This window comes from Talpa occidentalis, unplaced genomic scaffold (assembly GCF_014898055.3).
Source record: "Talpa occidentalis isolate TD23 unplaced genomic scaffold, MPIMG_talOcc4v2.1 talOcc4.4, whole genome shotgun sequence".
NCBI classification, from domain to species: domain Eukaryota; kingdom Metazoa; phylum Chordata; class Mammalia; order Eulipotyphla; family Talpidae; genus Talpa; species Talpa occidentalis.
The window spans coordinates 6,890,911-6,912,252 of record NW_023604295.1 but is presented as its reverse complement, the minus strand read 5'-3'; the positions used below and the strand labels follow the sequence as shown (position 1 = coordinate 6,912,252).

At 38.4% G+C, this 21,342-nt stretch overlaps 1 protein-coding gene and 1 long non-coding RNA gene across 3 annotated transcripts in view; one reads left to right on the top strand and one right to left on the bottom strand.

Annotated features, from left to right (window-relative positions):
- The window catches only part of CRYZL1 (crystallin zeta like 1), a 35,321-nt gene that overhangs the window by 5,502 nt on the left and 8,477 nt on the right, over positions 1 to 21,342 (bottom strand). Inside the window, exons 2-9 of the mRNA XM_037525009.2 lie at positions 19,879 to 19,950; positions 17,583 to 17,660; positions 15,818 to 15,890; positions 10,230 to 10,274; positions 9,043 to 9,111; positions 3,977 to 4,110; positions 2,697 to 2,808; positions 587 to 685 (exon numbers count right to left, since the gene is read on the bottom strand). Coding sequence (XP_037380906.1) covers positions 587 to 685; positions 2,697 to 2,808; positions 3,977 to 4,110; positions 9,043 to 9,111; positions 10,230 to 10,274; positions 15,818 to 15,890; positions 17,583 to 17,660; positions 19,879 to 19,944 — 676 coding nt within the window. The 5' untranslated portion in view covers positions 19,945 to 19,950. The remainder of the gene's footprint in view (positions 1 to 586; positions 686 to 2,696; positions 2,809 to 3,976; positions 4,111 to 9,042; positions 9,112 to 10,229; positions 10,275 to 15,817; positions 15,891 to 17,582; positions 17,661 to 19,878; positions 19,951 to 21,342) is intronic.
- Positions 1 to 21,342, top strand: part of LOC129146705 (uncharacterized) — a 27,949-nt gene extending 6,607 nt beyond the window's left edge. Inside the window, exons 2-3 of one of the 2 annotated variants that reach the window (XR_008553757.1) lie at positions 219 to 378; positions 21,271 to 21,342. This is a non-coding gene — a long non-coding RNA (uncharacterized LOC129146705). Of the gene's footprint in view, positions 1 to 218; positions 379 to 6,244; positions 6,384 to 21,270 lie in introns of those variants that run through there. The other variant, XR_008553758.1, reaches the window with a different exon arrangement.

Below are 21,342 nucleotides of genomic sequence, written 5' to 3'. Positions count from 1 at the left end.
TACTGGTTAAACAGAAGCATGTGAGGAGCACAGCTGTGTCCATGTACAACTCTCACAAGGGGGAGACATCGCACGGAGAGGCAGTGAGAGCCCTTTGCAGGTGTGCAATCTGCCTTTCAGGTGTGATGCACAATCCCTTGCGTACAGATATAGATACTACACTAAGAAAGTTCCAGGATGGTGAAAATGGAACAAAACCCTGTATGTTTTCCAAATAGTGACAGCAGGAGTCAGCCACCCAACGGAGCTCCACATGGGAGATCTGCATTTACAGGCATCTGGCTGAGGCCTGAACCTGTGTCAACTGTGAGTCATTGAGGAGGCCCTGCGTACAGATTTCTTCTAGACACTTAAACTCCAGTGCTTGTACCTTGAAAGGTAAGCATGTTTTTTAACTCAAGATAGTGCTTACAATGGGAACAAAATGAAGAAGCTCTAATTTAACTAGAAAAGTTAACTAGAAAACAAATACTGAGCAATTTAATAAATATGCTACTAATTATTCCTTGGTTATATATTTCCCCCCCTGAAATTTTGTCCTTCACACACCAGAGATTATAGGCGACTGTTTTAGTAAAGTACCCACCTCCAGCATCTAGGACAATATCTACTCCCAGTCCACCTGTTTCTTCTAAACAGCTTTCAGCAACATGGGCTTTGCCATTAGATACATCAATGACTCGGGCTGTAAGGGACAGAAAGGCAGGCAACGGTACAGTTCTCTAAGGGAACAACATAACAAAATCAGAGAAAAAGATCAAGAAAAGCAAATAAATATCTGTACTCTGTATGAATTACGTGATTAAAACAGTCACTGAATCCAAATTATACTTTTTCTCACCTAACTCAATATTGGTAAGAATCATTTGAAAAGTAAGGACTGGTATATTAATAATATAAAAATATGAGCACTGTGTGGATAGTATATTTCAAGGCAGGTCTGTTGACACAGGGGAGCACTCTCTAGAGTTACAGGCACACTGTCAGAATCTGAATCTCAGAGACATAAAACCCGAGAGATACTAAGACACGGACTGAAAGATTAAGCAATTTCTTAAGCATGCTCAGATGTAATAGCATTTAGAGCAGTAAGTACAAAGTATATTTGTGCAATGTGGTATTTCTCTGTGAGAGGTTGCTTTAAAAAAATTCTTTCTTAGTTATAGAAATCCCCCTCTACCTCCACTACCTGGTCCCCAAAATGAAGAAAAATTAAAGCAAAGAAAAAAGATGATCATTTTTAGCAGTTAGTGAAAATGAAAATAATTCTAAACTGGTTGCCTTAAAGTATTATATGAATAGACTAAATCAATGACAGAATTAAAAAACACCCGAGAATTTGAACTGGTAAACAACGATATACATTTATATTTCATTTTTGTGTTTTCTAGCATATTGTTAAAGAGAATTCTCAGATTTCTCTAATCTCAGAATGCTGAGATTAGAGATGTAGTCAATTGCAATCTGAGTTTGGGGGATGGGAAGGGGGTTGGAAGGCAGGGAAAGGGGACTGAAGCACCTCAGAGGGGCAGATTAACCAATAAGAACCTCGACCTTCATTAATGCTCCCCACTTCCATTTTCAATCTCTTCTTTCTCCTTTATTTTCTAGTTTCCTCCTTTCTCCAGTCATGTCTTAGCCTTCCTTCTAGTTCTTTTTTTTTCTTTTCAAAGATTTATTTTTATGCAAGAACTGGGGTACAGGTCAGAGGCATGGGATGGTGAGAGGATTCACCAGAGACAGAGCGGGGAGCAGCACAGGCAGACGGACAGAAAGCACTGCTGAGGGGAGCAGCAGGCGAGACAGGAGAGGTCTTCCCCACCATGTGGGTATCTCCCTGGTCGGCCGGGAATCGAACCCGTGCTGCAGAGGCTGCGGACAACTTCACAGCACTGCGCTCAACCCCCTGAGCCACCGGGGAGGCCCACTTCCTCCTAATTCTTGATTTCTCTGCCTGAAGCATAATGTAACAAAGGACATAATGTGGGCTTTAATGCTAGAGAGGTCTGGATTCAAATTCCATTCCAGTCCAGACCTAGTTTTATATCCTTGGACAAGCTGGTCAAGCTGTCTCAGGTGCTGTGTCCTGGCTGGCCCACACAGGTGTGTTAAGGAAATATGGAAATACCATCCACATTTCCATCAATGCCCCCACCTGTCCTTCCTGCCTGCCCTTCACTTACACAGTTTATCCTCTTTTCTGTTTTGCCACTCCCATCTTTCTCTTCTCCTTTTTCTTTTCTTTTTTCAGTTCTTTCTATATTTATTGCTGTTTGGAAAGGAGCCATCTTTTAAAGAACTCCTGTCTTTACTTATCTCCCACTCTGACTATACCTGACCCGTGTTTCTGGGTAACTGGCTTATCGCTCTTCCTTATGTGTCACAGACAACGGGCAACTTTATATTATCAGGTAAAAATAAACTGACTTATTGACTTAAGTGAAAGACGCATCAGGCATTTCTAAATTGTGTTCAAGTTCGCCTAATTTAAATGTGGGTAAGTTGACAGCATTAGGACAAAGAAGGAAAACCACTAAAAAAAGTACAACTCTCACTTAAGTGAACATGGACTTAGTGCAGACACTGAGTGCACTGGAAAGCGATTTTCATGGGATTTTGCCCTTCATTTCTCAAGCGCCGCTTTGAGGGTGATACCCCTCAAACTTTTAGAGTTTGTGTTGAGGACAGTTACCCACCTACAGAAGACCGCAGTCTGTCCAGACACTGCTTGTCTTCCAGGCTCTGTGCCGTCGTGATCACTTTCGCTCCTCTGTGCTGTGCCAGCTGAATGGCTATGGTGCCAAGTGCCTGTGGGAGAAAGCACATGGGGCTTGTGAGTACAGAGCCTAGCAGCCCTACCCAATTTACTTTCTAACACTTTAGTGCTACATAGTATATTCTATTTTTTTTTAAGATTTTATTTTTTATTTATACAATAACTGGGGTACAGGCCAGAGGCACTGGAGGGTGAGAGGATTCACCAGAGACAGAGTGGGGAGCAGGACAGGCAGATGGACCAAAAGCACTCCTGAGGGGAGCAGCAGGCTCAACAGGAGAGGTCTGCTGTGCCATGTGGGAATCTCCCTGGCTGGCCGGGAATTGAACTTGCGCTGCAGAGGCTGCTGACAGCTTCACAGCACTGTGCTCAACCCACTGCGCCACGGGGGAGGCCCGCTACATAGTATATTCTAAAGTGCTATCTGATAGAGAAAATGTGGACCAGTTCAGTAGGGGAAATGTTTGATTGGCTCTCTCCTCCAGGAGTGGGAGCAATGCCACACCTCATGCTCCGGCCCAGCCTGTCCACCGCACACCCTTTCCAGGACGGAGGGACACATTCAGCTGTGGCCTCGGCAGAAGCAAGATGGGCTCTTCAGGGCCTTGTCTGCCTCATGGTCTAAGCTAATAATACACTACACTTCTAGTCCAGCTACCTCTCTTTGAAGATCAAAGCATTTCAAAAGTTTCACTCTTTTGCTGACCCTGTGGGCTAGGTTCAGGGAGGCTGAAACCAATGCCAAAGACAGTTCTGCCTTTTTTTGAAACGCAAAGAAAAACAACAGCTGGATGGAAAATAAAACTATAAATTCACCCAAAGCTTTGTTAACACTTTTAGGTTATATTTTTATGGATTCTCTTTTTTGGATGATAAATATGATGTTTACATTAGCATATTTCTTGTGTGCACCGTCTATGAATGGGTCTGGCTTTAAGGACTTCAAGAGCTATTTCAGGCTTTGGAGAACAGGTGTGGATAAGAAAGATCTGTCTGCTTTTTTAATGTACCAGCAGAACCAGTGTCATATGAAACTAAACACATCAACATTCGAAGAAAGACTGCTTATTTCAATGAAATGGGTAGAGCAAAATAAACTCACTGCAAAGAATTGCATTAGCAAATGGATGGCCCATTTCTAAATGCCCTAAGATTCGGGTACAGTTTGGTTGGTTCTTTAACAAAACGATTAGCACCTACACTTGCTCCGTCCATGATCAGCACCGACTTCCCAGGAGAAAGATAAGAAAGATAATGCAGAGCCGTGTAGGCGCGCACACCATCCCGAACCGTTCCAGCGGCTTCTGTCCACGTTACTTTTTCTGGTTTGTGAACTATCACAAAGAACAAGAGGAAACAACCTGTGACAAGTTTCCTTAGTCTTCCTCCTGGACCTAGTTCTGTCTGTGTCCACCCCAGCTCCTCTTTCACCTACATTACTGTTCCCAAGTTCCCAGTCTTGCCCATGTGTCACCCACTCTCAACAGAGGAGCCAGTGTGCGCTTTTAAAATCTTCTTCTTGTGAAAGAAAACACATGCAAAGAAGTACATGAAAGATGAAAGTAAAGTAGAGCTGCTGCTGGGTGAAAAAATAGAACGCAAATATGCAAATAACCATTGTTCTGATTGAGAGAGAACACTGCCGCCACCCCGCTAGCTGCCTCTCCCCCACCAGAGGGCACCTTCCCTTTTTAAAACCTCATACAATTGACATCAGAAGTCACTGCCATTCTAACTTAAATTCTTATTTGCTTTGCAGTTAATGAGTCAGGTGTGCATTCCTAAACAATACGATTTAATTTTGCTTGTTTTTAAACTTTATCTAAATGGAGGTGAACCCACACTTGTTCTTTTCTCTCGCTTTTCAGACCTCCTTTGCCGTACTTGGTGTAGTGCTTCCCCTTGTTACCTTACAGCATTCTGCTGTGAGAGACACTTTGGTAGGTGATCTGTCCTCCAATTGGGAAATTTGTGTTGTTTCCCGTTGGGGCAGTTATAAATAATGCGGCTAATGCTTTTGTGTAAAAGATACTGTCACATGAATGCGTGTTTTTCTCCAAGGTACTTACTGAGGAATGGAAATCTGAGGCCCCAGCTTCTATTACCTTCCACTTTACTGCATACTTTCAAGGGGGATGGATGAGTTTCCATCCCCTCAGCAGTGCAGAGAGCTCTGAATGCTGTGACAGCCTGGTCACCCCCAGTAGTATCAGATTTACACATCTGGGCCAATCATGTGCATGTGCAGTGGATTCTTACTGTGATTTTGATTTGCTTTTTCCCTTGACTACTGAAGTTGAGATCTTTCTTTGGTTTTGGCCATCTGGAATTCCTTTTGTGAAGGCTGTTCAAATGTTTTTTTTTAAATCAATTTTTCTATTGTGTTATCTTTCCCTTAATGATTTACAGGAATTATTCCCATATTCTAGATGAGTCATTTTATGTATTTTCAACTTTATGGCTTTAAATATTTTCAACTTTATGGCTTCTCTTTTCAATCTCACTAAGAGTCTTTGAAAAGTAGACGTGCCAGAATAATCTTTGAAAAACATAAACAGCATCCAAAACTGCTTAAAAATTATCAATGGTTTTCTAACACACTTGGAACAAAAATGCAAACTGCTAATACAGTTTTAAAGCTCTATAAGATCTGATTCAACTGTGTCTTAACATGTTTAAGTTTTGTTTTTTTTTAATGTTGTTCAACCACATGTGATTTTTTCACAGTAGAAGCAATGCTTTCTCATTTTACCTAAAACCAGTTTTATAACAGTTTTCATAGTCTTTACCAGCTCTTTCAAATATTTTTCCAGTAACAGCAATAGATTCAGATGGTTTAGCTAGTGTAGGACAGTCAACATCGCACTTACCAACTAACTAGTGCCATCTACTGGCAAAGGAGAGAATCTAAGTATATCTGTTGAAAATGTTCAGAGACCAGTGAGGTTTTAGTAAATCACACTAAACACCAGGTGATATTACACACAGTACTTTATTCCTTAACAAACTCTTGAAGATAGCTATTCTTCTAATCGTAATGGCCATGAAATGGACTACAGAATAATTAATTCACTTGTATAAGGCCACAGAGCTAGCAAGTTTGAATGCATGACTGTACAGCACATCTATGCTAATGTGTGTGTGACCAGTTTGTGTGCAACGTACTTATGTGGAATTTTCTGGGAACCTCTTCCATCTTCTGAATTTAAACCATGTATATTTTCATTAGAATGTCAAACGTAGTCCTTAAACAAAAAATGCTACAATAAAAACTACATTTAAGATAACAAAGGCTTGAAAAACAGAGTTAAATGTGGTTTAATCCTTGCTTTTGTATTATTAGGTGATCCACAAGTGTTTATTAAGTTATGAAAACTAATGAAAAAAATAAAAGAGAACCATGTATGGGTCAATAACAATAGCGTTATCAGAAACCAGGAATTAGAATTTAAATTCTTTCTACCCTAGGTCCAAAGGAATAACCCTGAAAATGTGTCAAATTACGAATGAAAAGTAAAATTATTTCTCAGGCTTGACAGAATAGCTTGAGAACTGAAAGCACAAAAGAACTGGAAGAATAACTCAACTTCTTAATCTACCCTCAATATTTTACAACAGGATTGTTAAAATCTGAAGGGGAGGGCCTCCCCGGTGGCGCAGCGGTTGAGCGCTGGGTTGCGAAGCTGCCCGCAGCCTCTGCAGCACCGGTTCGATCCCCGGCTGCTCCCCGGCCACAGGAGGAGGGTCCCACATGGCGCGCAGACCTCTCCTGCCGCCCGCTGCTCCCCTCAGCAGTGTACTTCGGTCCTTCTGCCTGCTCTGCTCCCCGCTCTGGCTCTGGTGAATTCTCTCACGCTCCCGCTCTTCTGACTGTACCCAGTGCTTGCATAAATAAATAAATAAAACAAAATAAATCTTTAAAAAAAAAAAAAAATCTGTTTGGTCAAAGAACAGACTTACTGGAAGGTGACTGGTCATTGTGCGCTTTCATATAAAAAAATCAGCAGGGGCCTCCTCAGTGGCGCAGGCAGTTGAGCGCAGCGCCGTGAAGCTGTCCAGAGCCTTTGCAGCGAGGGTTCGATTCCTGGCCAGCTAGGGAGATACCCACATGGCGCAGCAGACCTCTTCTGTCTCGCCCGCTGCTCCCCTCAGCAGTGTATTTCAGTAGATCTGCCTGTCCTGTTCCCCGCTTTGTCTGGTGGGTCCTCTCACCCTCCCGCACATCTGGCCTGTATCCCAGTGCTTGTATAAATAATCTTTTTAAAAAAAATCAGCAAAGAATTAACAGGAACTAAAATAGAGCTTTGGAAAAAGGAATACTTTCCCTTGTAAATCCTCAGGGAACATACTGAAGTTATTTCCTCTTTCACAAAATGCAAGAGCTGTGGCAGAGCTTAGGGGTTCTCTAGCTCTGTACCCTCATTTATTATGTAAAGTAAATGTGCCAGGGTCTTGCTTCCAGGTCTGTCTTAAAGTACTTTTTTAAAAGAAACATTTTATTACATTTTCCTTCTCAGGGAATATTTGGCGTTGTTTTCTCTACATGTTGGTGGATTTTTGGAGTATAATCCTTCTCACTTTTAATAGTATAATCCTACACACTTTTAATAGTTCAAAATCCAAACTGGCCTTCTGTCTTTACAAGGTCTGATTAGGGATTTTATCACTGAAGAAAAAAGCCAGGCAAAGTTCTAATGAACTAGTTTACAAACACAGTAATTATATGTCACTCTATAAATAAGATATGAAGAACATGAATCCCAGCACAAGAAGTAGCTGGTGGCATTTCTACCCGTGTGCCATGGATCTAGTCTGATCACATCCTCTTCCCCTACCTAGGATTTCTCAAATCCTCCCCTCCCCTCCCCTACTGTGGGTTACCAGGTAACCAGCGTCCACCTGGCTTTTCATCTCTACCTTTTCATTATATTCTGAAATAAGATATGCTTAATTTTGTATGATCTTAACTTTACAGAAACAAATATACTACATGTTTTCTTCTGAAACTTGCTTTTTTCACACAATATAAGTTGTAATATTCATCCATCTTGATATGTTTGCCTGTTATTCATTTTCACTACTCAGCTGAATTACAATGTGGAGTATCTTCAGTTATCTGTTTTGCTGGGGATGGACTACTGTGACCTCTTGTGCATGTTCACTGGTGCACATCAAGTTTGTCGGGTACATATATACATACATACATATATACATATATATATCTTATTACTTTTTTAAGGTAATACTAACTTATTTTCTAAGGCATCTGTACCAACTTACACTTGCAGCGCATAAAGAGTCCACTGTTCCATATCTTTGCCCAAGCTTGAAATGGTAAGACTATAACTCTGTTAGTCGCACGGGTACATAATGGTATTAAGGTGGTTTTAATTTGCTTTACCCTGATTACTTAGGAGATAACATCATCTTTCATTATGGTTTCCTGAAGTAACTGTGCATAGCTATATATATATATATATATATATATATATATATATATATATATATATATAAACATTTTTAAACTTAAAAATCTAAGAAGAAAATGCCAATAAGAAACATTATAAATATATTTATATATAAAATTAGCATTTCCATTAAAATGAACACTTGCCAAAAGATATAAGCAACAGAAACCAAAGACAAATTTTCTTAATTCTGTCTCAAATCCTACAAGCACTACGTAAATTTCATTCACTTTTATTTCAATTAATGACCAAAAATAAGAAGAAAAATAGTCTGAATAGTTAATATGATAAAATAAATAAACCTAAGGAATATTATCCACAACTTCTATTTGGCCAGATATATCAAAAAATACAATATTCTCTATCCCCAAAGAATGTTTTTAACAAATTTCTTCCATTTCTAATCCCATTTTTAGATTAGGCTCCATAATCTAAAAGTCATTTTACAATAAAAGTATATCCTTTTCTTACACATTAGATTAATTAATAGAGGAACAATTAAAAAAATTCTTATTAGAGATATAATCTCAGAGTCAAGGGAGAAACTGCTTTTCAATCTCTGAGAAGTGTTAAGTGAAGCTAAAGGTCTGTATACTGTTTGGTATGAATATGAATTTTCATATCACTTAGTCTGAATATGAACTTTCTGGATACTAAATGTAAACTAGAAGTATCACACGATCAGCCAACAGTTATTTGTTATGTATGCTCATGGCAATGCAAAGAAGTCAAATGTTATTAAATACCACACATGGGAAAAGACTTAAACAAACTCTGGAAGACTGAACCGCTACGTACCTAAGTAATGCTCATGTACTCTAACAACTTCACAAAGCCCAGGGTCTTCAGAATCCAGGGGTAAAATTCCTGAAAGTTTAAATGACAAGTCAAAGGGAAACAATATAAAACTGAATCCATGCCTAATGAGATACTGGTAAGTGTTGGTCTGAACTTTGTTCAGAGGAATCCTGAAGAAGATTCTAGTAGTCACTAGTGTGGGGAAGGGAAGCAGCCAGCTTGGTGCCTGATATGAACACTTTACCAACTATCCTTTTTCTTGTTTCACTTGTAAGTTAAACATGAGGCCAAGTGTACAGCCCTGTCAGAGTGCTGGGGCACCCAGGTTCCCTCATTAAAATTACCCCTGACACCTAGCTACCCTCCAAGTGTGGTTCCATAATATGCTTCAGTTTGCTTCCAATAACTCCCATTTTTTACCCTAAGCCAGTCTTATTTTATTTTTAACCTCTCCTAAGAATCTTGAGGACACAGTGTCACTGAGAGAAATAATAATTCTCCAGGAAACACTTGAGTCAAAGGCAATACCTTAGAAAGCTCATGAAAACTTTTCTACAAATCCTTTTTAGGCTAAGTATCTTCTAAGCTATATGAATACCTTCCAATGACTATTGCCCACTGAGAAATAGCAATTTTAAAGACAACTAAAGTCTTATTTATGTTTATTATATGCCTGTCTAGGATACAGTATATATATATATTTGCAAAATAGTACTAATTATGGATTGAAAAGAACAGTAAATTGAACATGTCCAGTAAGATTTTAGCTTTATAAGAATAAGGGAGGGGCCAGGTACAACTCCTCTCCGATTTGGAGATTGGAGCTTCTGTGTGGCCAGGTCAGTGAGGGTCTTCAAGCAGAGACCTGTGACTTTTCTGTCTAGAGGCTTCGATTTAGCCTTAGATGATGTATGGCCAGGAAAGGGCCTCACCAAGCACAGGGTGGCCATCTTTCTCTCTGTGATACTGATACACAGCCGTCAAACTGCAGAGGCTTTGAATAAATACTCCATTGAGATCACATTCCCAATTCCCTTCATCAGTGGCTATTTGAGAGCAGATCTCAAAAATCAAAAAAGTACTTATAGATGGAGCAAGGCCACAATAAACACTAAAAATTGTATAGGAAAAAGGAAGAAATGACTTAAAACAGATGCCTTAAAATAGAACTATAAACTGTAACTTACCGACTACTTCATCATCTGGTTGAAAGAATGATACTTTGCTTCCAACTAGAGAGTAGAGAAAATGAGGATTTAGTATTATCAAGTTTTTTACTGTAATTCTTGTTAAAATAAATCAGAAGAGACATGGATTTATAAAAATCACTAACTTCTAGGATATCTTGATGGTGTTATATTCATTTCAAATATGAATTCTCCACGAAATTTGAGCCATGTGGCTGCTGACATCACAGGGGATGCCTCTGTTCTCAGGTAAGCGTGAGGAACAGAGGGAAAGAATGCATTGTGCGGCTACTATGATGAGTGTGTTGCTCTCCAGCCCTCCTGAGGCTAGCCCACTTTTCTATTATTATTTTCGTTGCAGAATCTCAGACACGTAACAGGGAATTCTGGTTAAGAGTCACATAAAAATTACTTTAATGTGGGATTATGGAAAAAATTCAGACTGGTGTCCAGAAATTTTTTTTGAGCTATATATAAATCAGTCACATTTTCTCTGTATGTGAAGCAAAAATTAACTGTCATCAGTTAATTCTTTTTTTTTTTTAGGATTTATTTATGTATACAGGAACTGGGGTACAGGCAAGAGGTGTGGGGGGTGAGAGGATTCACCAGAGACAGAGCGGGGAACAGAACAGGTGGACTGACTGAAGTATACTGCTGAGGGGAGTAGCAGGCAAAACAGGAGAGGTTTGCTACATCATGTGGGTCAGCTACCTGGCCGGGGATTGAACTCATGCTGCAGTGGCTGGTGATACTTGATAGTGCTGTCTTTAACCCCTGTGCCACCAGGGGCCCTCATCAGTTAATTCTTTAGAATATTTTTGCACAGAGAGTTACAAGGGGAAGAGGAAGGAGAAAACCAAACATTACTGAATGCTTACTGTGTTCATCATTTTTAGGGTATTATATCATTTACCCTTCAGAGTATATCCATGTGGTAGGCATTATAATTCCTATTTAATAGACAAGGAAACTGAAGGGAAGCAATGCCATAAGGTGGCAGCCTGAAAACTAGAAGTGGGCACTATGACCCTGGTACTCAGCAAGTAGCTCTAAAGTCCTGCTTTCCAGGCCTCCTTCCCACTCTGCTGCTTCTTTGGGTCCCTCCTGTGCCACCAGCCTCCTGTACTTGGCTTCTTGCCATTGCACATTTCTCTTCCCTTCTGTAGTAGGTAAGATCCTCATCCTCCTGGGAATCAGTGTGCTCCTGTTTTCTTGGCTTCCCTCACACTCACTTTAATTGGGCTTTGAACAGTACCATTCCCAAGGGTTCCATGAGATCTTTCTGTTTTTCCTCCATCTCTACCCTCTCCCTGGGAAAGCACAACAACTCTTAATATTTCAAATATAACCTACATGCTGACAACTCTCAAATATTGACATTTCTAGCACAGATCTCTCACCTTTGAGCTTAAACTCACACAATTACTAGATATCTCTGTGAAATGTCACTTAGGTGTTTTGAACCCAACAAGTGTAAATCTAAACTCATCATCTGATAAATCTGGTTTTCTACCCTGCTCAATTAATACCATAACCAGAATCCTGTAAATCAATCCTGGTTCTTAACTGTCTTATTTCCCCTATTCCAATCAATTCCTAAGCCCTGCTGACTTTACTTCTTCACTATTTCTTGAAGACATCCCTTGTCTCCACCCAGCCAGCAATGCCTAGGAAATGGATTTTGTTGTCCCTTGCATGTTGGTTCATGACCCGTTTGGCCCTTGGCATACGTCCTGGCGTGCTTCACAGCTGCCCTTCACGTGGTCACTCTAGTAATCCCCATAAACACATGAGGCACATTAAGATCTGGTCCACGACTACCCTCCTGCTGCATTTTTTGTTGGTTGCGTGTGTGAAGGAATCAATGTTCATATCAGAATGAAAATATTTTGTTCAATATCTTTAATTCTGCTATATTTGAAGGAGAGTTTTCTTGACAAAATGTTTCTCTGCTGCCAAATACCTCCAACTCCTAGCCAGAGCTTTATGTTGCTTTAGCAACACCAAACTCTGTGATGTGCATGTTATTACTCGCTTCTTGCTCATGATACCCTCTCTGCTGAGTGTGAATCTCCTCCTGCAGCCCAACCATCAGGCTGTCTTATTCCAAGAAAGCCTTCCTGTTTCTCCTGAATGGGTCAAGCGCTTCTCCTTGGAGCTTACACAATAATCTGCTCAAAGGTATATACCTCTCTCCTAGACTGTAAACTCTTTGAGGGCAGGACTTCGTCTTACTTATCTTTGTATTCCAAATACTCAGCAGGTATATGTTAAATATGGAATGACTGACCATCTTCTGGCCATTATCATTTTTATTTTCCTATAGTCTGATCAGAGGAAGGAGAGACAAAGAAATTAGAATTTCATTATGTTATAATGAAATTATACATTGAGGAGTATTACACATAAAGTAAAATCAGATAAAAATCAAATAGTCTAACCTATGTTATTACTCCCCCATTCTTTCACTTACATGAGAAAGAACAACTGCATACTGACTGGTCACAAACTACTGGCTAACAGTGACTATGAACAGCAGGTCTATTTAGAAACAAATTATCTCAAACACTTAAGTGTATATATCTGATGCCTGTTATGACCATTCTTTATACCTTGTGCACCATTTTAAAAAGCCTGAAATTACCCTCTAGGCAAATTGATGTCCCTAAATCAACATAGATAGGAAACTGACATCAGGTTTTTAGTTTTCAATTATCATTCTCTCAAAAGTTGTATTTTAGAGGAACAACTCAGTTATTCCCTATTTTACAGTGCTGAACTCTTATACAGTGTATGTTTGTTCACCTAAGCCAGAGAGAATGAGTTCAATCTTGTCTCCTCCACTTATGTACCAGTTGTGTTGATGGGCAGGTCAATTAAAGTCTCCGAGATTTAATCACACAATTTCTAAAAAAAAGAACTGGACAGTTCTCACTCATAGGGCAGTAAGGATTAAGTGAGATAATACTCATGAAATACTTAGAACAAAGAAAGTTTTTTTTTTAATTTTATTTTTATATTTCCCATACAATTGCAACCCCCTTATTTTGACCCCAATCTCTCCTCCCACCTCCCCCCATAGAGTGTCTCTGGTTCATATTTGTTTGTTGATTTTGATTTTTTCTTTCTTATAGCTATTCTTTTTCCTGGTCCCTTATTTAGGTTTTCTAGATTCCTGCTATGAGTGAGACCATCCAGTATTTTTCTTTTTCTTTCTGGCTTATTTTGCTGAGCATGATCCCTTCCAGCATCATCCATGTTGCTGCAAATTGCATGAGTTTATCTTTTTTGAATGCTGAGTAATATTCCATGGTGTATATGTACCACATCTTCTTGATCCAGTCATCTATTTTTGGGCATTTGGGTTGTTTCCAAAGCTTAGCTATTGTAAATAGTGCTGCTATAAACATAGGGGTGCAGGTGTTCTTTGGAATTAATGTTTCTGTGCCCTTTGGGTAAATACCTAGGAGTGGAATTGCTGGATCATATGGAAGCTCTATTTTTAGTAGGTTGAGGAATCTCCACACAGTTTTCCATAGTGGTTGGACCAGCAAAGAAAGTTTTTAATAGATGTTAATTTTAATGTCATTATATCATTTTCTCTATTCAAAATTATGGTATTTAAAATTTTAAAGGGCCTCCTTGGTGATGCAAGGGGTTAAGCACTGCACTATGAAGCAATCTGCAGCCTCTGCAGCATGAGTTTGATCCCCGGCCAGCCAGGGAGCAACCCACATGGCACAGCAGACCTCTCCTGACTCACCCGCTGCTCCCCTCAGTAGTGTATTTCGTCCGTCTGTCTGTTCTCCCCGCTGTGTCTCTGGTGAATTCTCTAATCCTCCCACGCCTCTGGCCTATACCCCTGTTCTTATATAAATAAATAAATCTTTAAAAAATAATAAGTAAGCTAATACTAACACAGTAAATAACAGCATTGCTTCAATATGCATTCATGGCGAATCAAAATAAAAAGTTACATAAATCGGGCCTCCCTGGTGGCACAGTGGTTGAGCGCTGGGTTGCAAAGCTGCCCGCAGCCTCTGCAGCGCCGGTTCAATCCCAGGCTGCTCTCCGGGCACCGGAGGAGGGTCCCACATGGCGCGCAGACCTCTCCTGCCGCCCGCTGCTCCCCTCAGCAGTGTACTTCGGTCCTTCTGCCTGCTCTGCTCCCCGCACTGGCTCTGGTGAATTCTCTCACCCTCCCGCGCTTCTGACTGTACCCAATGCATGTATAAAGAAATAAATAAATCTTTAAAAAAAAAAAAAAAAAAAAAAAAAAAAAGTTACATAAATCTGTAAAAATTAGTTTTAGGATTTATATCATTCCAGGCAGACTATGAACCATCAAACGGAAGTGATGAAAATTTAAGAAGTTTGAAAGGATTAGTCAAAACTTCCCTGAACTATTCAAATTTCAATTAAATTTCTTAATAAATTTTGTACTTCAGCTTAGTAAAATAATTGAAAATTGCAAATGTATTTTTTTCCATTTCCTTCACGGATTTCTATGATATTTAGGAATTTTATGTCTTTTGTTCCTCATAGCAATGATCTGATAGTTTAATTAGGGCATAAATTATTTTTTCCAAGATGCATGTTTATTTCTTTGTATTTGCTTTCCTTCCCCAATTACTGTCTTTACTCCATATACATATTTTTAGATAACCAAGGTCTAGACACCACAGCAACAATTACTTTTTTTTTTTTTTTTTTTTTTTATAGAGGCATGTTTTATTTATTTATTTGTTTGTTTTTTTTTTTTTTTTTTTTTATACATGCACTGGGTACAGTCAGAAGCGCGGGAGGGTGAGAGAATTCACCAGAGCCAGAGCGGGGTGCAGAGCAGGCAGAAGGACCGAAGTACACTGCTGAGGGGAGCAGCGGGCGGCAGGAGAGGTCTGCGCGCCATGTGGGACCCTCCTCCGGTGGCCGGGGAGCAGCTGGGGATCGAACCGGCGCCGCAGAGGCCGCGGGCAGCTTCGCAACCCAGCGCTCAACCGCTGCGCCACCGGGGAGGCCCAGCAACAATTACTTTTCCCAAAGCAATTTCCAACCAGGTCAAGAGTCAATAAAATCTTATTATTGTATTAAAAAAAAAAATCATTCTTTAGTAAATAAAACTAAAAACAATTTTTTTAAACTTAAGACAATTATAAAATCTTACTGGTTATTTGTTCCCAGAACCCATTTTTAGCTTTTAAATGCTAAATTTTAGGCAAACTTTAAAAACTGAATGTGAATACAGTTACTATTATATAAATTTTAGTCCAAAGCCAACATAAGACAAGTAATTTATGCTGGTTTTTAAATATCCTAAAAAGGACTACATTGATCAGGTCATTCTATTTAATGTGATTATTCATGGATTTAAGTTCCTAACCTCTAAATATTCACTAAATTGTGACAAGCTTTTCAGTTATAAAACACAAATGAAATTCTATTTGTCTTTTTAATTAAAAGGAAAATTTTCTACATAATTAAATTTTATATTTGAAGAAGTGTATATAATTTTGTCAGTAAACTAATTAGCTATCATTTCTTTTACCTTAGAAAACAAATTCAGATATTTTTATCTGTAAACTTACCATCTAACACAATTCCAGCAATTTCTCTCCCAACAGGAAAGAAATCTTTCTCCATCTTCATTTCTGCTAGAAGCTAATCAGGACAAAGGCTGTTTACTGTCAAGAATAAATTCTGGCCTCTTCTCATACATGAGGAAAGTAAGAACAAAAATCAAACCACAAAAAACAAACATAATTCCATTTTTGGAATCAAGTTAAAGCATATAACTTCACAAAACAGATTTCTCCAGAGAGTATGAAACCAAGACTATGCTGAGGAATTAATTGGTATGTAGGGCTTAGTTGTGAGTATTATTATTCAAATCACCACTGACATACTTTAAAGTCTTTAATCTGCCAAGTATTGAAGGGAAATTGCAGCCAAACACGTGGTTGGCTAAACACACCTCTCAGGTGGGGTGAGGAGAATCTGGGGAGACTAGAGAGCTTCTCCAGTCCCATATTCTTTTCCATCTTGAAAGTACTGGGTTAGGGAGCAGGAGGAAGATGTGAGAGATACACACAGGGAGACCGCTACAGAATTTCAGATTGGAGTTTCTTCTTTTAAAGGATAAATAATTCATTATTAAGAGATTAGCACACCTGTGTTAGATTCTGACCAAATGAAGTACCTGATTTTTAGAGGGACAGAATATACACAGATAAACCTGTAGTTTAAATTTTTACACTTATAGCTTTATAACACTTGATTTGAACATGTTTATGGGTATATTGGTATTTTAGGAACAGTAAGTAAAAAAAAATTGAAATACTTCTCATATATATTTTTTTATTTTTCAATTTTTTTTATTGCCTGTGAATACTTGATTATCCAAAAAGGCTTTTTCAGTTTGGAACTTCACACTTTTCGAAGATGTTCATGTCATTCTTTTGGAAATACTGGGTCTCTAGCAGTTCTTCTACATATACCCATACAGACCTGTAATCATGGTAACCATCCTGTCTCTGTCACTTGCCAAAATATTTGCCAATATAACTACGCAGTTTTCACAACCACTATGCTTAAAAATTGTGTGGTATTTCATTAAATTGATTTTCTATTGATTTCTGTTAGATGTGAAGTTAACTTCCTAGTCTGGGATTTTAATGGATTTTTCATATTTTTAAAAAGAACACATTGGAATACAGAACTACTACAGACAAGGAGTACTAGTATTCCCGGGAAAGGACTTCAGGGCATCTCACTGATTCACTTCTCAGGTCATGATCAGTTACAAAGTAACCCAATGGAAGTCTATAACCTTGATCTACAGTTTCCCTAGATGTGACATTTTGGAAGAAAACTTTCAGATTTTTAGAAATTATGGTGACATTATATCCAATATAATGGCCCAAAGGAACTATGGCATTAAACTTCACAAAACTATGAGTTAACGGATTTGATTTATTCATCATGGCATATTTAACCACACTTTAATATTTGAAGACTTTCTTTGTACTCCATGATCAATAATGGTAGATGATTGTGGGGTGCTGTGAGGTTGGGAATGTGTGTACATGGGAGAGGAAGACAAAGAGAAATGACTAGAATATGAACCCTATCTAGAAATATTAACTAGAACTATGTCTAGACCAGAAGGTTAATAAATTAGTAAAATAGGTTTCTAGCTTTTATTTTTACTATACTTATAAAGGTAATTTCTTTCTTTATAGTCCTTAGTTTACAAAATACTATCAAATAATATATAAAATATATTACTTCAATTACACTAATAAATTTATTTAATGTAGAAATAGAGTTTTGGCCAAAATAAAAAACAAATACCTTTGTATTTATCTGGCTCAGAGCACAAGCTTTCACTTGAAGTTTCACATAATGATCCTCTGTAACAGGAAGATTTTCCTAGAACCCAAAGAAAATAAAATTACACATTCTTTTGAGTACATGCCTTTATGTTGTGAAAGGCTTCATATATAATTGAGCAAAATTAAACAGACCCCAAATCTTACAGTTAATTGAAAAAGTTACAAGTAATTAACCAGTAGTTTATAATAAAAACAGAATAAAGGGAATTTTGGGGTAAAAGTTTTAAAGTTTCTTTAAAAGCTTTATAGAAATGCAGGGTACCTATTTTGAAAAGGTTCTCAGATACTCAGAGGATATATTTGTAACAAAGAGTAGCAATAAATACTGTATTTTATTTCAACCTAAACACATAGAACCTTCACACAGGAATAACCCTATACATATAAAACCTGTACTGATTCTGAAATTTTCTTAAGGTTATAATGAAGTTCTTTAGAATCACCTTTTACTTCGTATTTAACACGTCGTGGATATCCTGGCAAGCTCCAAGGAGTTCCAGGGTCAAAACACAAACCTAGGCATAAAATCACCCCCTCTCACTCTTTCTACAGAGTCAGATGTCACTTCAGCAGCAACAACAACAACAAAAATTCTCACATTCAGGTACTCAATGTCATCTACACTTATTAATAAATATAACAACACTGCCCTCAACCATATCCTGGCACCAATAATTAAAACACTCTTTTCAATTCCTGATATACCCCCAAAATTAGGTCTAAAACCACCTAAGGGTAGTTACTTGCCTAGTCTCTCCTGGGACCCATTAAGGGGATCACTGTGCTTTATCTGACTGACAGGAACACAATATTATGGGAACATGTCTTTTAAAATCAGATTTGATATTTGGTGATATTATGAAGACACTCAACAATATTGATGAATTTGTGGATTTTACTCAGGATTGAGTATTTAGTGCCAATCAAATGTCTTGAACACGATGGTAGAAGTCAAGCTGCCTGAAATTTATTTTTTATTTTACTTTTTTAAGATTTATTTTATTTATATAAGAATCGGAGTACAGGCCATATGTACGGAGGGACAGAGCGGGGAACAGAACAGGCAGAATGACCGAAATACACAGGCAAGACAGGAGAGGTCTGCCCCGCCATGTGAGTTGCTCCACAGCCGGCAGGGATAGAACTGGCACTGCATAGGTTGCAGACAGCTTCCTAGCACTGCGCTCAACCACCTGCGCCACCAGGGAGGCCTCTAACTGCCTGAAATTTAACTCCCAATCTAACTGATTTTGGAGCTCATGAAAGGTAACAGAGAAAAACTGGATTGTGTTCATAATCTAGAAATTATTATTATTACTCTGAAGTATACTGTGATGAAATATATGTAGCCTCAGTTTTTATCCCTAAATTTCCCTTGCCAACAATCATCTATATATGAAATTAAAGCAGTTAAAACTAGAGACCCCATAAAGTTTAGTGAATGAGGTAATTATGTATAAAGCCCAGATAGTAGAATGGAAAGTAATGCTTTTCCTACTTTTTCATTTTATAATAGAAGAGGAAGTATTTTCTGAACTATGATTACAATCTTAAAACTCATTTTATTGAGGTATTCAGGTTAATCTGGGTTAGTTTTGCAACATACAAGAATATTAAAGTTGTTCTATTTTCTTAATATCTTTCATATCCGCACCCTAAAAACTCTTTTTGTGGCATCTCAAGATGTAGTTATAATTAAGTGCTCATTAGCAGATGTTTGGACAAAAAACATCTTCTTAGAAGATGTTTTTGGGCCTCCTTGGTAGCCTAGGGGTTAAGTCTCAACACTACCACCTCGACGGTCTGAGTTTGATCCCTGGCCAGGGAGGTGACCCACATGGTGTAGCAGACCTCTTCTATTTTGCCCGCTGCTCCCCTTAGCAGTGTATTTCAGTAGATCCACCTGTTCTGGTCCCCATTCTGTCTCTGGTGAATCCTCTTACACACCAGCCTCTGGTCTGCACCCCAGCACTTCCATGCAAAAATAAATAAAATCTTTAAAAAAAAAAAAAGATGCAATAGTCTTAAAAAAAAAAAAAAAGGTGTATGTGTGAGTCATGGAATACTACTCAGCTATAAAAAATGATGAAACCCAACAACATAGATGGGTTCATGTTATTATTATATTTAATGAAGTACGTCAAAGACAAAATCATCTGATTTCACTCCTATGTAACATACAGAATTCAAACAAATAGGTCAACTAAATAAGACAAAAATAAACTTTTACTTAATGATTAAATATTTTTTCTTACCCTTTCTTGAAATACAAATGTAATTTCTTCATTTGTAGAATTTCGTTGAAAATATAAGCCTTTCATAGTCACCTACAAAAGAACAACAAAAATTAGTACACCTGAAATAACCAATAAATGTCTTTGAGACCAAAGAAAGCAAAGCTCGAAAAACAGCTGTGGTAAAGGATAACATAACACCTATAAATGTAGTCTTCAAACAAATACATTTAAATAGTTCGAGAAAGTGATCCAATAAGTGACTATGTAACCATCTCTTGAGAGTACAGAGTTAGAGTTCAACCTTTCACTACAAGGGAGAGCAAGTGCTTAATTTCATTTTGCTATTCAATAAAACTTATTAGATGTACTGGGGAAGGGGGGACCGAACTTTATCAGGGCTAGAGAAGCACAATTTTAATTACCTAAGATGTTATATAAAGGGTGTTCAAAGTCTTAAAAAAAAACACTAAAATGTAAAAAAGCAGACATCAAGATGCTCCTTGAAATTGTGGCCCTGTTCTGTATCAGTGTATAAACCACTTCATGAAACTATGTAAACCTGTATTCTGGGAATTTCTTCATGAGTCTGCAAGGATTCCACAGTCATTTTTTAAATTCCCATAATAAATGTATGGCAAGACTATTTTCTTTAATGTAAATTTTACAGAAGCAGAAAATACACACAGAAGAGCATGTAGAGCTCAAGTGTGCAGCTCACGGAATTTAACTAAGCGCAGTCACATCACAGCACCAGGAATCCAGAGGCTTTCTATTCCCCTTTCAGTCACTACCTGCCCTCCTAAGAATACTCAATATCCTGATTTTTAGAGCAAATTAGTGTTGTCTATTTTTGACTCTATAAATGAAATCATACTCCTTCATGTCCGGCTTCCTCTCTGTGAGTTTCACACACTTTTGCTTGTAGTTGTAGTTTGTTCACTTTCACTGCTATATAGTATTCCACTGTATGAATTACAATTTATCTCTTTTATAGACGTTTGGTTATTTACAATTTGAGACTCTTACAAACTATTTTGTTAAGCACAATTTGGCACATACCTTCTGGTGGAAGTACTATCATTGCACTTATGTTATGGACATGGAATCTGAGTCTTATAGAGGTTAAGGTATGCATTTAGGGCTTCCCTGGTGGTGCAGGGGTTAAAGTCTCAATGCCATCAAGCTATTGCTAGCCATTGAAGTGAGATCGATCCCCGGACAGTGAGGTGACCCACTTGGCACAGCAGACCTTTCCTGTCATGCCCGCTGCTCCCCTCACCAGTGTATTTCAGTGAATCCACTATTCTGCTCTCCACTCTGTCTCTGGTGAATCCTCTCACCCCCTGAACCTCTGGAGTACACTCCACCAGTTCTTGTATGCATACATAAATAAATCTTTTCTTTTTAAAGGTACACACCTAGAGTCTCACAGCACCAGCAGTTCAGAGTTGGGACAAAGCAGGTGCTACCAGTTCCAAAGGT